At 39.1% G+C, this 13,129-nt stretch overlaps 3 protein-coding genes across 5 annotated transcripts; 2 read left to right on the top strand and 1 right to left on the bottom strand.

Moving 5' to 3' along the window:
* Positions 1-5,642, top strand: RB195_012740 (uncharacterized protein; the record flags this gene model as incomplete). 2 transcript variants are annotated; one of them, XM_064202252.1, is made up of 8 exons in its annotated part: positions 1-65; positions 248-259; positions 316-441; positions 2,411-2,429; positions 3,053-3,214; positions 3,306-3,413; positions 4,097-4,249; positions 5,637-5,642. In XM_064202252.1, 8 exons carry the CDS (start codon positions 1-3, stop codon positions 5,640-5,642), a joined length of 651 nt encoding a protein of 216 aa, XP_064058133.1. The 2 variants fall into 2 exon arrangements, with proteins under 2 accessions (XP_064058133.1, XP_013307585.2); XM_013452131.2 differs by lacking the exons at positions 1-65; positions 248-259; positions 316-441; positions 2,411-2,429 and having other exon boundaries at positions 3,074-3,214.
* On the top strand, positions 319-678 carry RB195_012741 (uncharacterized protein; the record flags this gene model as incomplete). Its single annotated transcript, XM_064202253.1, has 1 exon — positions 319-678. The coding sequence occupies one exon, from the start codon at positions 319-321 to the stop codon at positions 676-678; it is 360 nt and encodes a 119-aa protein (XP_064058134.1).
* Positions 5,643-6,548: 906 nt separating the features above from the next.
* On the bottom strand, positions 6,549-11,595 carry RB195_012739 (uncharacterized protein; the record flags this gene model as incomplete). 2 transcript variants are annotated; one of them, XM_064202251.1, is made up of 6 exons in its annotated part: positions 6,549-6,617; positions 7,897-8,042; positions 8,114-8,225; positions 9,430-9,532; positions 10,354-10,689; positions 10,937-10,989. In XM_064202251.1, 6 exons carry the CDS (start codon positions 10,987-10,989, stop codon positions 6,549-6,551), a joined length of 819 nt encoding a protein of 272 aa, XP_064058132.1. The 2 variants fall into 2 exon arrangements, with proteins under 2 accessions (XP_064058132.1, XP_064058131.1); XM_064202250.1 differs by lacking the exons at positions 9,430-9,532; positions 10,354-10,689; positions 10,937-10,989 and adding exons at positions 8,289-8,462; positions 11,542-11,595.
* Between the last annotated feature and the right edge of the window lie 1,534 nt (positions 11,596-13,129).

Raw genomic sequence — 13,129 nt, 5'->3', positions numbered from 1 at the left:
ATGAGAGTTTGGTCGTATGTTGGTCGCGGTGGCCCTGCTTGCTCTAAATGGAATCAGGGATTCGAGTTTGCGCTCCGGGCACGTACGAGCTACATAACTCGCAAACTTATATGCCAGAAGTTATTCAGATAATGCAAAAAGATACTGTGGTCTAGCACACCGCCAGAACCCAACCCAAATGGGTCAAATGCCTAGAGGCAATCGTTGGCAACAACCCTTCGTTTCGTTGAACGCTGAACTGCCGGAGATTGACGATTAGGTACCCGAATCACTCGGTGTTAATAAGCAATTCACACTAGACGCCAGGTTTTGCAGGATATGGAAGAGTGTAGCAAGGATGTATTCTGTGCGAGCTCTTGCTATAGATCAAGAAGATCGATCGAGATTGGGCGGTGGTGTGTTCAAGGACAAGCAAAACCTCAGCGAAGAGCAAAGATGTGGGTAACCACGTTAGATGATGATAGCAACTGCGGATCAAGTCAGGATAAGTCAAGGTATGCGATTACTCGAAATATTATCAATTCTTTTTTCTTTCCTTTTCCGTTTCTCTTGCGATCGTTTGCTGTACCTTCTGTCATCCTTTGTTTTCGCATGTACATGATCATGCGAACCATCGGATGCTCTGGAAGAGACGCCAGACGTGTGCTGTACAAGGATTATTCATTATACACCCATTAGAAATGTTTACATATTATATTTCTTCGTCATTTTACGTATATTTCCCGTTTAAAACGTTTTTCATTTGTGACACTGTATTACATTTAATTACATGTATATTTCTATGTCTGTGCCACAACACTAAACATAATGAATATGAACATAATAATAATATAACTAATATAGTATAAAATAATAAAATAAAATAATAAAATATATAATATAAATATAATAATAAAAATATGAACATAATATAATAATGAATTACATACTATACATGTTATGCTCGTATAATTCTATGTCCTATGCATCCAGTCATGAAGAAACAAGCTGCTGATACATTCAATATGCATCCGATCTTTGCATGTTGGACTGTGAATCCAACGATTTCTATTGTTTTTGCTACTGTTTTGTGCTACTGTTAAACCGCATCCGAAGACAAAGAGCGCACGTCTCTCTTTTCAGCTGCTCGCAGCTTCACGTACAGCAAACTTAGAAATTGTGCTCTAGTATAGATAACACATATGTATAGTCGGATCAAAACGACATGAAGCGCAGCAAAGTTGCATAAGCGGTTGCGCTCGAAGCGGCGCGGTGGAGATAGCGGTTGGAATCAAGTTGGGACCATCGCTAATCGCAGCGATGAACGGTGGTGGCAGAGGTTCTCACTCGATCCTAACCGCTGCGCTCCACCGCACCGCTTCATTTCGTTTTGAGTTTACTATAGATGACTTTTATTGCCAGTTTTCCCGCGAACATAACCCTTTTTCGGCCAAATACAACGTAACTGCTCTGAACGGGGATAGAACCCCTTGCTTTACTTGTCAAAATGGTCGTGCTTTGCACTAAATCATGCAATAAATGATTCTGACGTCTCGTAATAGAAGAAATGACAGTAGCGTGCATTTACGGCAACTGATGTTTATGTGATCTTGATAAGGCGTTAACGCTTTCGCAATCTTCGGCAGCAGATTGTAACCTGACATTAATTTATCCACTTCAAGTTACGGATTGCAAAATATTTTCCGTGATGCTGGACTTGTTGTTGATCTCTTGCGAATTTTGAAGGAAGCTGTGGTAGAACCTAATAGTTCTTGCAGACTATCCCTCTTTTAGCTTCGTCCAGAAGTAGCCTAAAAAGTGCTTTACAGTTCCCAGGATAGAGTTCGTGGCTTTCTCTTCAAATTACTTTTTTAAAGAGAGGATGTGTCCTCAAAAAACCAGCATCATTATAGACAATAATAATAAAATGTGCCGTTTGCGTAATTCCTACGCTAGTGGACAGGTTTGTTTGAATAGAGCATTAGAGTGTTAGAACAAAACTCCATATTAATCACCACTGAATTTCTTATTGCAATAATGCTGAAAGAAAAGAATGAGTTAAAAGACAAGGTAGAGCAAATTTTCGAGACAACGGAGTACGAGTTAAGTTAAGCAACGTATAGTCGAGTCAAAACGATGTGGAACTCGGAGCAGCTGCGTAAGTGGTTGCGCTCGAAGCGGCGCGGTAGAGCTGGCGATTGGAATCGAGATGGGACTATTGTGAACTACAGCGACGAATGGTGCTAGTAAGGGTTCCCTCTCGACTCTAAGGTTGACTCTCAACTCTGCGGGCACTCTAACCTTTACGCTCCACCGCACCGCTCCGCGCCTGGCTTCTTATGCGAGTGCACTGAGCTTCAGCCTATACATATTCTACGTTGCTGTTTCTAACCCATTATGGGGTATTTCATTGAAATCATATTGATCACAGGATATCCAGGCGATGGCAGGTAGCCTTTTTATTAGTGAACAAAAAGGGGGAGAGAAGTCCACAAACCTTGGAATCGTTGTCTGATTTCAATCTCAGTAATAATGTGATAGTTTTTGATGTCCTTAGTAAAATTATTTTGAAAAGTTTAGAAATACAAAGTTAAATGAATATTATTTGTATCTAAAGTTCACACTTAAATTTCTCGTTTTCTAAAAATTTCTTCACAAAAGAGGAATAGATCTACTGATGCTACCAGCCCAAGTTAGGAGACAAGTCAAACATTTTCTTCTTCTGGAGTAGAGATTTTTTCGAAGAATCCTCTTGCAAACGCGGTATTCTCTATCGCGAGGAGTTGACGTGCACAATAATTTTTTTTTAATGGTCGTTCTTTAGCATTGCCAATTATAGGAATGTTCTTGTTACCTCTTTTGATAAGAAACAAGGTTGTCACGAAGAAAAATGAGAACGAGTTTGTTTAGGATCATTCTATCACTTTCACCATTGTGTGACTTATAATAGATTTGGCAGTCTGGATTTTTTAAGCTTAGTTTTCCAGATCAATCTTCATTTTTGCGGGAGCGCATTTCTGGAAGAAGCCGCGAATGCGGAAACGTTCTTTCGTGATTTTCATCAGAATTCTAGACTGATTCCACTCAACTCACCATGGCATCTGTTACCACAGCTTCACAAATGTATGGATGTGAGCTGGACACAGAATCAATCAATCGAAAATGTTGTAGGAGAGCATGTGTGGAGAGTATGGGGAAGACAGATTTAGGAATTCATGGAGACACAGAAGTTTCAGTAAGAGCTCACGGGATATCTTTGGCTGTTATCCCTGTGTTATTTCACGCATTCCGGCACCGTGTTTTTTTTCCCTTAAAATTCTCTTCAGATGGCTGGAAGTATGGGTAATACTGTGTTGGAGATGGATCTAATTCTCGAACAAATTGAGCGGAATCGTAGAATTGTTGAACAACTTTCTCCCGTACTTAAATATAAGGTATTTTAATAATAATTTAATAATAATTAATAATAATAATTAATAATAATAGTAATGATAGTTTAATTAATTTTAATTTTATTTTTTGATGATAATCCCTAGCACTTCATCAAATAGTAACCATTGGTGGCTCGAGAGGTGTACTATGTTTTTTCTGACCACGTATTTGTTGGTCCGTCCAGCGTGCACAGTACAGCGTACAATATTAATTGATTGACTTATTTTAACTTTATTTTTTAAAAACTTTCAAAATTTTACTTGACTATTTTAAAGTTGCGCTTTGTTGGCTGAGAAGAGTATTATGATTTTTTAAATTTATTTTTTGTTATTTTAAAAACAAAACGTCATTTTTGATTTCGTGGACTGAAAAAGGGGTTTTTCGAAAAATAATGCAGGCAAGTTAGAAACGTTCCCAATACCGATGTAGATGCTTGCGCGTTAGCTGATACAAATGAACTAAGGTCCCAAGAAGAATATAGTGTGTACAGTCAGCGAGAACGTTTTATACAGTAGCCCGATGTGATGCGACAACGTTTTGTTTTCTGCTGAATCCACATCCTCTTTTCCCTCAGCTCTGCTCCTATTCGAATTCAGGGCTTGAAAACAATCGGTGCTGACCGTGAAAACATGCTTTGCTAAAATCAGGGGACGTCAGTTATTGGATTTTAGCTAAATCGTTCCAGGAAATGATGCGAAAGCGCCGCTCCCGTGCTGCACCTCGACGAAAGTTCTCAATAGCACAAGGATATCCTCGGATTACCCGTTGGAAGGGGACGAAAACGGAGCATAGAGTTAGTAACGCGGGTCAGAAGTACACCACCAATCAACATGAACTGGTTTGTATTTATTTTTGTTAGCATTTACATTAAATTTATTTACAATCGTCTTTTAATTTCCCTAAAAAAACCCTTCAATACTAGGCATAGTTATGGATTACAGGATTTAGTCGAGTCGGAAGTTTAAAATATATGGCATATTTAAATAACTGCACTAACAACGTGTGTTTATGGTCCTGTTGGGATGTTTGAAGTAATATTGAATCCGCGTCCGGAGAGCGCCTGTACGGTAGCGCATCCAGAACGCACAGCACGAATTTTTCAACTTGGTCGCGCCGCTACGTGTCCTGGTGTCCTGGTGAATATTGTCGGGTCAAAACGGCCTAATTAAGTTGCCCATGCGGCTGCGCTAAGAGCGACGCAGTGGAGCCAGCGGTTACGAACAGGGTGGGGCGTTCACCTGCAGTTTGAGTGAAATACGCAACTGCACCAAACCTCAGATAATTTTGACCTCACCATAACATGACGGACAAGGTGGTTCAAATAAATGTGAGCAATTAAGTTTGTTTCAAAGGTCCCATGTGAAATAAAAAAATCCAGACGAAGTTCAGCCGCTCTTATTTCTATGGATAAATTGCTGCAGATACGTTGCGCTATGAGTAAATAAATATTTGCAAATTATGGGGATCCATATCATTTTTTTCAGTAATCAGGATTTCTGGACAACTGAACTCAATGTATGTCCCTCGGTTTTTTTTCAAGCGTGTTGCAAAGTGTTATCGTGGACATTACTCAGTTGTTATCAGATTGATCAAACATTTAGGTGCAATCATACCACTTTTCTTTTGGTCAGAACATTACATAGTGAGGTGACAACCTCTTCTTTAACACTCTATTAAAGGCGGTGTATTACGGAACTGATGATGTGCGGAAACCAGGGCGAAAATCTAGATTTCGGATAGTAGATTGCGGAACCCAGCCTGGTTCTGCTCATCTTTCCCTAATTGTCGTAAAAAGACAGCGTGGGAAGGACGTTTATTCCTACGAGGTACGTTAGAACACGTTCCTTGTACACGCTCTGGTCTTCTCAGCGGCCTATTCATTGCATTTACTTGAACAGACTGGTGAGAAAACATCATTGATCCTCGACCGCTCGCATTTGGTTGCGGCGCGTGTGCATGAGTGGTGCGTTTCAAATGAAATCGTAGGAAGGAATGGCATCTTTCACGCTGTTCTTTTTTGTTTCCTCTTTAGATGCTCTCTCAAAGAATTTCTGAAGGCTTTAAATACTACTGAAGCGATGATACGGCAAATGTTCATAGTAACTTTTCTTTTGTTCACGAAATCACGTTTTTTAAATACCTTATGCAAACAATTAATGCATACGGTAACGCTACAGATGTCCTCTGTCTATTGTTTATGGATTATGCTATTGTTATCCGTTTAGATTTGACGATGCGGTTCTGGACGGCGATCGAAAGCAAACACCAGGAGCGGTTTTCAAAACAATCCATACATTATTTAATTGTAAAATGCAGATTGAATCTCAATTTTACTCAGTAGCTACTTCGAACCAGAGCTCATATTTTTCTTACCATATTCATTTCTTTACCTTGTTGTGCTGTATAAGGAAAATAATTCAACAATAAAGCCTTTACAACTTGTGGATGATTTTTGACATAACGATGAAGTGAAAGGGTGGGATCACCATGGATATTTGGTCACTCTATCACCAGGGTCAGCAAGGTAGTGCACTGAATTAAAGGCATCATACCATGAATATGGGGTGGTACGGGTTTCAGGCGGGTAATGCCTATACGGGGTCGTAGAATATGGGGAAGAGGGTGATTTCGTTCATCTCCGCCTGCATCAGTGTGAATGGACGACCCCGGAACGCTGTTTCTTACGACGGCTTCTGTTGCAATGCGCAACCGTTGCGCCCCGCCCCCGCCTGCGATTCGTCCGAATGGGCTTACTGATAGAGGGAGAGATGAACGCAATCACCTTCTTCCCCACATTTTACGACCCCGTATAGGCATTGCCCGCCTGAAATCCGTGCCACCCCAAATTTCGTGGGGTGATGCGTTTAACGCGTGTGTCTATGAAGTGGATTTCCTCATGAGGTCATCATGAACTCCCCGGTGAAACTCGAAGGGTTTCAATATTGATTGAGTAGTAAAGGCCCTTAAAACCAGTTGACCGGAATTAAACATTTATACGTACATATATTCCCAAGAGACCACAATGCTCACTTTCCAAACATTGTAGAATAGCCGATACATAGGTGGATCGCGAAATCCAGGACACAACACAAGAACAATCGTGGTGATTTCACACCGGAATAGCTGTGACGTTTATATTAGGCTGTACGTGTTCGTCCTTTAAGCTCTTCAGAAACCAGAGGATAGTCTGAAGTGGTCGTAGTTCTCTGAAAATTTCAGGATGAGATGCCTTGTCGAAGGAAAACTCCAAATTTCAAACCAAAAGAGAAACCTTAACGTTTTTTTGTAAACTCCAGAGTTTCAAGCTCCAGGAAAATTTCATCAGAGAAAATGCAAGTCAAGAGGTATTAATTTTATTACTTTCAAAAAAGAAATGAACAGGCGATCATTGTCATCTACATAGTTTCTAAGAAATTAGTTTTTCGAAATTAATTTATTTTTTGTATAACGATCACCTCATTTCGAGTTGTTGCCAGGAAATCCACCCTATATTTTAGTGTGTTTCTGTGTGATCGCAAATTTGGTGATTGTTCCGATTCCGCCCATTTCCATACAGGAAATGAAGCTTCAAAATATAGGAAACTGCTTTATCCCACAAAAATCAAAGTATCACAATTAAAGGATAAAATCTTTGGCGTAGCAAGCTGCTCGGGACTTGCGCCGTCGCGTCCACTTCAGTTCAGAATCGTTTGAAGTTTACGGACCCGTGTTCAGCCTACACAATGATTTGCAGGGACAGCCGACGAATCAACTCAGTATTTTTTATCCTTACAGACAAGTCTGGTACCAATTTATCGACTTCGAAAGTATGAAGAGCTTAATTGGGACTAGGGCGGTGTCGAACCATCGAACGATCGTGCAGTCACTGCGGAACCACTTACTGCGCTACACTGCAAACACGTCAAAGTGACCACAATTTAAAGGCATCACCCCACGAATCTGAGGTGGTGCAGATTTCAGGTGGAGTATTCGTATACGGGATGGGAGACTACGGAGAGGGAGGTGATTCCGTCCATTTCTTGCTAATTGCCGTAAAAAACGGCCCGGAAGATGCGGCGCCGCACAAGACTGGCGCGCTCCAATCGAACCTCTTGTACAAAATGGTGCGCCAAAACGAATGAAGCCCTATCTTCCGGGCCGTTTTTTACGGCAATTAGGAAGAAATGAACGGAATCACCCACCTCTCCGTAGTCTCCCATCCCGTATGCGAATACTCCACCTGAAATCTGCACCACCTCAGATTCGTGGGGTGATGCCTTTAAACGTGTGTAGTGTGGTATGTCTAATGATTTTGCAAAAATCCTTCGCTAGCGCTAAAAATCCACTGCATTTTTTTTTTGAATTTTTTGATGAACAAAAAGAGCTAGACTGCAATTTTTTTTTGAAATAAACGATTCTTAAGGTTTTAACGAAGACCTGAAATGAGAGGCCCAAAAATATAACCGGAAATATCGCACAGAAAGCTACAACTTATAAATAACTAACGTTTCCTCGTTTATTATTGTCGATCCTCTCGAATCCGGATAAATGCCACTTCAGACCCACTCCTATCAGTAGTACCAATATTTCAATGGCAATTAAAACCATAAAGAAGATGACACGGTGTCTTTTCATAGTAAGATCCGCTCGTGCTAAAAAAGAACTTTCTTCAACCATCAACTTCTTGAGCTAATCGAAAAAAAAACTGTAATGAATGAAGTACATTGCGATTTTGTAGAGAGAGGTACGGTAGAATAATCTTGTAACAAATTTTCACTGGGAAAAACCATTAAGTATACGATAGTTGCTGCTACTTTAATGAGAATACCCGCAATCTGAAAGAATTAAATTTTAGAAAAAAAAACGATTAAAAAAACCTGGAGATGTGACCTGCTTACCGCTACAAAACAACAAAGCCAACGTCCTGATTGACTGCCACATCGTAGAGTACAAATAGCGTAGAGAAAAACGACACTGGGCACAAAAAGAGAGACGAGTGAAAATGGATAATATAGTAGTATAGGAATGATGCTGATGAGAAAGTAGAATACAAGTAGACACAGCACAACCTTCTAAAATAGGTACTCATTTACTTCTGTAAAATTGAACATTGTTTATTTCTTTATTTTAGGCCGGGTGTGGCGCGATCGGTTTGAGAGGTCCACTGTAGCCACACTGTCAATGGTTCGATACCGTCCTAGTGCAAACTAAGCCTTCCACCTCGATAAATTGTTACCAGACCCGCCTAGGAGGATAAAAACACCGACTTGATCAACGGCTAGCCTCAATAAGTCATTGTATAGACATACACGCCTTCCAAAACCTTAAAGGCATCACCCCACGAATCTGAGGTGGTACGGATTTCAGGTGGAGTATTCATATACGGGATCGTAGACTATGGAGAGAAGGGTGATTCCGTCCATTTCTTCCTACTTCCCGTAAAAAACGGCCCAAAAGATACGGCTTGGGAGTCCCGGCGCGCTATTTTCTACAAGGAGTTCGATTGGAGCGCGCCAGTCTTATGCGGCGCCGCATCTTCCGGGCCGTTTTTTACGGCAATTAGGAAGAGATGGACGGAACCACCCTATCTCCATAATCTACTATGGCGTACACGAATACTCCACCTGAAATCCGTACTACCTCAGATTCGTGGGGTGATGCTTTTAACAATTACGAATTCCAGTAGTTCCACTCCGATCTCAACAACTGTCATTGAAAAATTTTATTGAATTAAAAAGGAAAAAAATTCTCTGTTTTTGTCAACTTTGTCCTTATCATAGTCGATTTTTCTTCAATTATTCTATGCAAATTTGTTCTACTCGTTTTGCTAGTTCTTCTTAATGGTTGTACGTCTGGAGGTCTTTAGTAAATCGAAAGGGAAATCCTCTAAAACAGGATTGTAGGCCTGTTATCTCTGCAATACATACTTTTCAAACAGTGTTGGCCTTTATTTCCTTTGGTCAAACTTTCGATTTCCGCATATTTTCCTGTGGTACCGTGAGTAACAAATGTTTAAAAAGGTGTATTTTTGAAACCTACGCTGATTTGAATCCTCTTCGTTTCATTATCGGCGCAATGATGAGATAATTCTTTGTTAAGACGGTCATCAAGCGGATGAGTGTTGATAAATATCATTTTGTACCTAAACAGACGCTTATTCAAAGAGATTACAAAATTAAGGATATTCGCGTAAGGACCGCGTATTTAAAAAAAAAGCACGAACTCGTCACTGTGTTCACAATAAATCATCGAATATTTAGGTTATAGTCGATTCGGGAGAAATTCTTCCAAATGAGTAGTGCGCAGTAACAAAGCTGATCCAGAAATTGCAGCTATTTTAGTGGTATGGATTTTATACTAGAGGAAAGTTCGGAAACATTGAGCATAAAATAAAAATAAAAGAGCATGTGGGAAAGGATAAAAACAATGAAAAATGAATAGATCCATAGTGGACGAAGCGATATTTTGACCTACATGAATATGCGACAATATATGTTCAAGGTGTTACAGTAGCAGGAGAACCTGGTCAGAATCCACGAAGAAATAGAAGCGGTTATGGGCAGGGCAGGGACGCCTAGGATCTGCCGATTCTTCTTTCACTCTAAGCTGCACTGATCTTTTTTTTCTGGAAGGATTTGTGATAAACTATGACCATCGGGTCGGCTGCATTCCTGCCATGTGTTTCATCTCTCAAAGATAGTAGTTGACATTAACCAACGGGGAGATAACTAAGAATTTTCTCACGTGTGAAAAGATTTCGATCCTTGATCCAAGCTTGAGCGGCTCAACAGGATTTACACATTTCAAGATCAATTTAATCAGTTTGAATGGAGCGAAATGTATTCTTTCGATCTGGTACCAATGGATTTATGTGCTAAGAATGACTGAGAAACAAGATGAAAAAAAATAAGGATTGGGAGTAAAAAAATAAAATAAAAAAAATAAAATTCTGAAATATAATACATAATAATGATAATAGTGTATGTATGACATAATAATAATAATAATAATAATAATAATAATAATAATAATAATAATAATAATAACAATGATAATAATAATAATAATAATAATAATAATAACAATGATAATAATAATAATAACAATAACAATAATAATAATAATGATGATAATAATAATAATAATAGTAATAATAATAATAATAATAATAATAATAATAATAATAATAATAATAATAATAATGATAATAATAATAATATTAATAATAATAACAATAATAATAATAATAATAATAATAATAATAATAATAATAATAATAATAATAGATCATGAGCTATGCTCAAGAACAAATCACCACAGAAATTCCGGATAATTTTCAGTTGTTGACTAGTATTTCACCTCAAATTGACTGAACCCTTCTCAAATTTTTCTGGCTACAAAACGCCCGGATTTTCTAGTGTGGATCTGGTGGAATGGTAAAGTTGGAGTGCTGTAGAGCTGGGTATTTTTATTTTTTTTTCAGAAAATTCTAGTTGTTAATATCTGTTTTTGAATACTACAAATGTTTTTCAGCTTAAGTCGGGACATTTTTGTATGATGACCAAGATACGGATAGCCGAAGAAGTCGGATATATCCATTACAAAGTGTAAACGGACACAAAGGTCATCATCAATTAGTCATGGTCCTGCAGTTCTCCAAGTTCGTCCATGAAGAAATCTTTCCAAAATGTTATATGCAGCTTTTTTGGCATTTTGTGTCTACTTCGATCTCAAAAGAGAAATAGAATTAAAAAAAAACCTAGGATTGGGAACAAATTAGGCTCAAGAAGAAATCGCCATTGAAACTCCTGATGATTTTCAACTGTTGACAAGTATTACATCTCACAAAATGCCTGAACTCCTCAAATTTCCACTCAATTTACAAAGTGTCCAGATTTTCTAGAAAATTTTCGACAAATCAATGATTGCTAGCCACGACAATTTTTTTTTACTGTTTTTAATGAATTTTAAAACAGTGCGCACATTTGGGACAGAAGTTTTGGGTTTTGGATGCGGATGCATGTGATTCTTCATCAACATAATGGAATATTGCAAAATCCCTAAACTCCTCAAATTTCTCCTCAATTTACAAAGTGTCCAGATTTTCTAGAAAGTTCTCGGCGAATCGCAGTCAGAGAGGATAAGACCTACCAACATCTCCAAACTTTCAACATTTCCAGGATTGACACAGGATAACATTTTCATCTTCTCCTTAGATGGTGAGAAAAATAAGTGTTGAAGAGATTACATTAAGTAAACCATAGGTAATCTTTTTCGTCGTTCTCCTCGAGGTGGCGGTTTTCCATCCACAGAGAACATAGTTTTTCTCAAAGGATTTTTCCCGCTTATCCATGCAGTTCCAGCCAATACTAGTGTTCTTCATTTCACCAAATCTCCTTTCGTTCGTTGTTTGCAAGGGGTTGGGAGCTTGGATATAAGTTCACAGCAGCCTTTGTTTCATGCTGCTCCACGCTTAACTTATCAGCTGAAGTTTCCGAAAAGGGGATTTTTCTTGTATATGGCCCAGTGGGGTGGGTGTAGCGTAGCGGTTAGAGGTTCCGCTTCTTGCACGATCGATCAGAGATTCCAATCCGTCCTAGAGCTCACCAAGCCTTTCATGCCTCCGGGGTCGATAAATTGGTACCAGACTTGTCTGGGAGGATAAAAACACTGACTTGACACATCGGCTAGCCCCCGCAAGTCCATTATATGGGCCAGATACACGTTCGTGAACCTCAAACGATTCTGAATTGAAGTGAACGTGGGGGCGCATGCCAAGCGGATTGATTAACGCCAGAAACTTTATCCTTTATCCTTTATGCGGCGTAATGTATCCATATATAACGGGTGCTGCAAATAAAAATGGGAAAAAGAGACCCAGGAAGGAGTCCCAGGTTACAAAGAAGCACATCAAAGGAAAGGAGATAGTTCGCTGACGTTCTGGAATTCTTTTAAACTTTTACACTTTTATTTCCCCCCCCCCCCCTCTCTCCCCCCCCTCCCCCCCCCTCCAACCCTTTCCCCCCTCCTACGTAAATGGCTGCGTTCGACACTCGATAGGAGATATTGAAATCGAGCTGGGACCATCGCGAACTGCGCTGCGATTAGCGGTGGGTGAGCGAAGGTCCCAACTCCGCACACGCGTACACGTGTTTCTTCGAACATACGGTAAACAATTGTCGTTTGTCGTCAACAGATAATTAATTGTAGCTGGACATCTGTTGCAGTAGTCAAGTAGCATAGCTTTGGCTGCAATTCAAGTGTGTTTTTGTATAAAATTAAATAATATAATAATATATAATATAATCATATAATAATATGTAATAATAATATTATAGTAGTATAGTAATAATATAATAATATAAATTAAAATGTAAATAATTTTTAAAAAGGTTACCAGTACTGTTGCTACAAGAAAAGTGTTTATCCAGTGATAGTTCGGAATGGTAGAATCGTAAAGGTTGTGAAGTTGTGAACATGGATGCGTCCTTCATAACAATCTGCGAAAATTAGTAACTGGATTATTCCTGTGTTCTTATTCTCTTCATTTAGTGTGGTGCCAATTTATTGACCTCAAAAACATGAACATAGTCTTTGTTGTCATCAAACCTACCGCCAAGATCCAAGTTTGACGTTTGCGGGTCACGCTGGACCCGCGACTATATAATGCTTAAGATGGGCTAGAAAAAAAGAAAAGAAAAAAAAAAGAATGAAATCAGAATTTGAAGTTCACAGATAT

Source organism: Necator americanus, chromosome V (assembly GCF_031761385.1).
Source record: "Necator americanus strain Aroian chromosome V, whole genome shotgun sequence".
Lineage (NCBI taxonomy): Eukaryota > Metazoa > Nematoda > Chromadorea > Rhabditida > Ancylostomatidae > Necator > Necator americanus.
The sequence above is the reverse complement of the archived record's forward strand: the minus strand, read 5'-3'. Positions and strand labels throughout refer to the sequence as shown.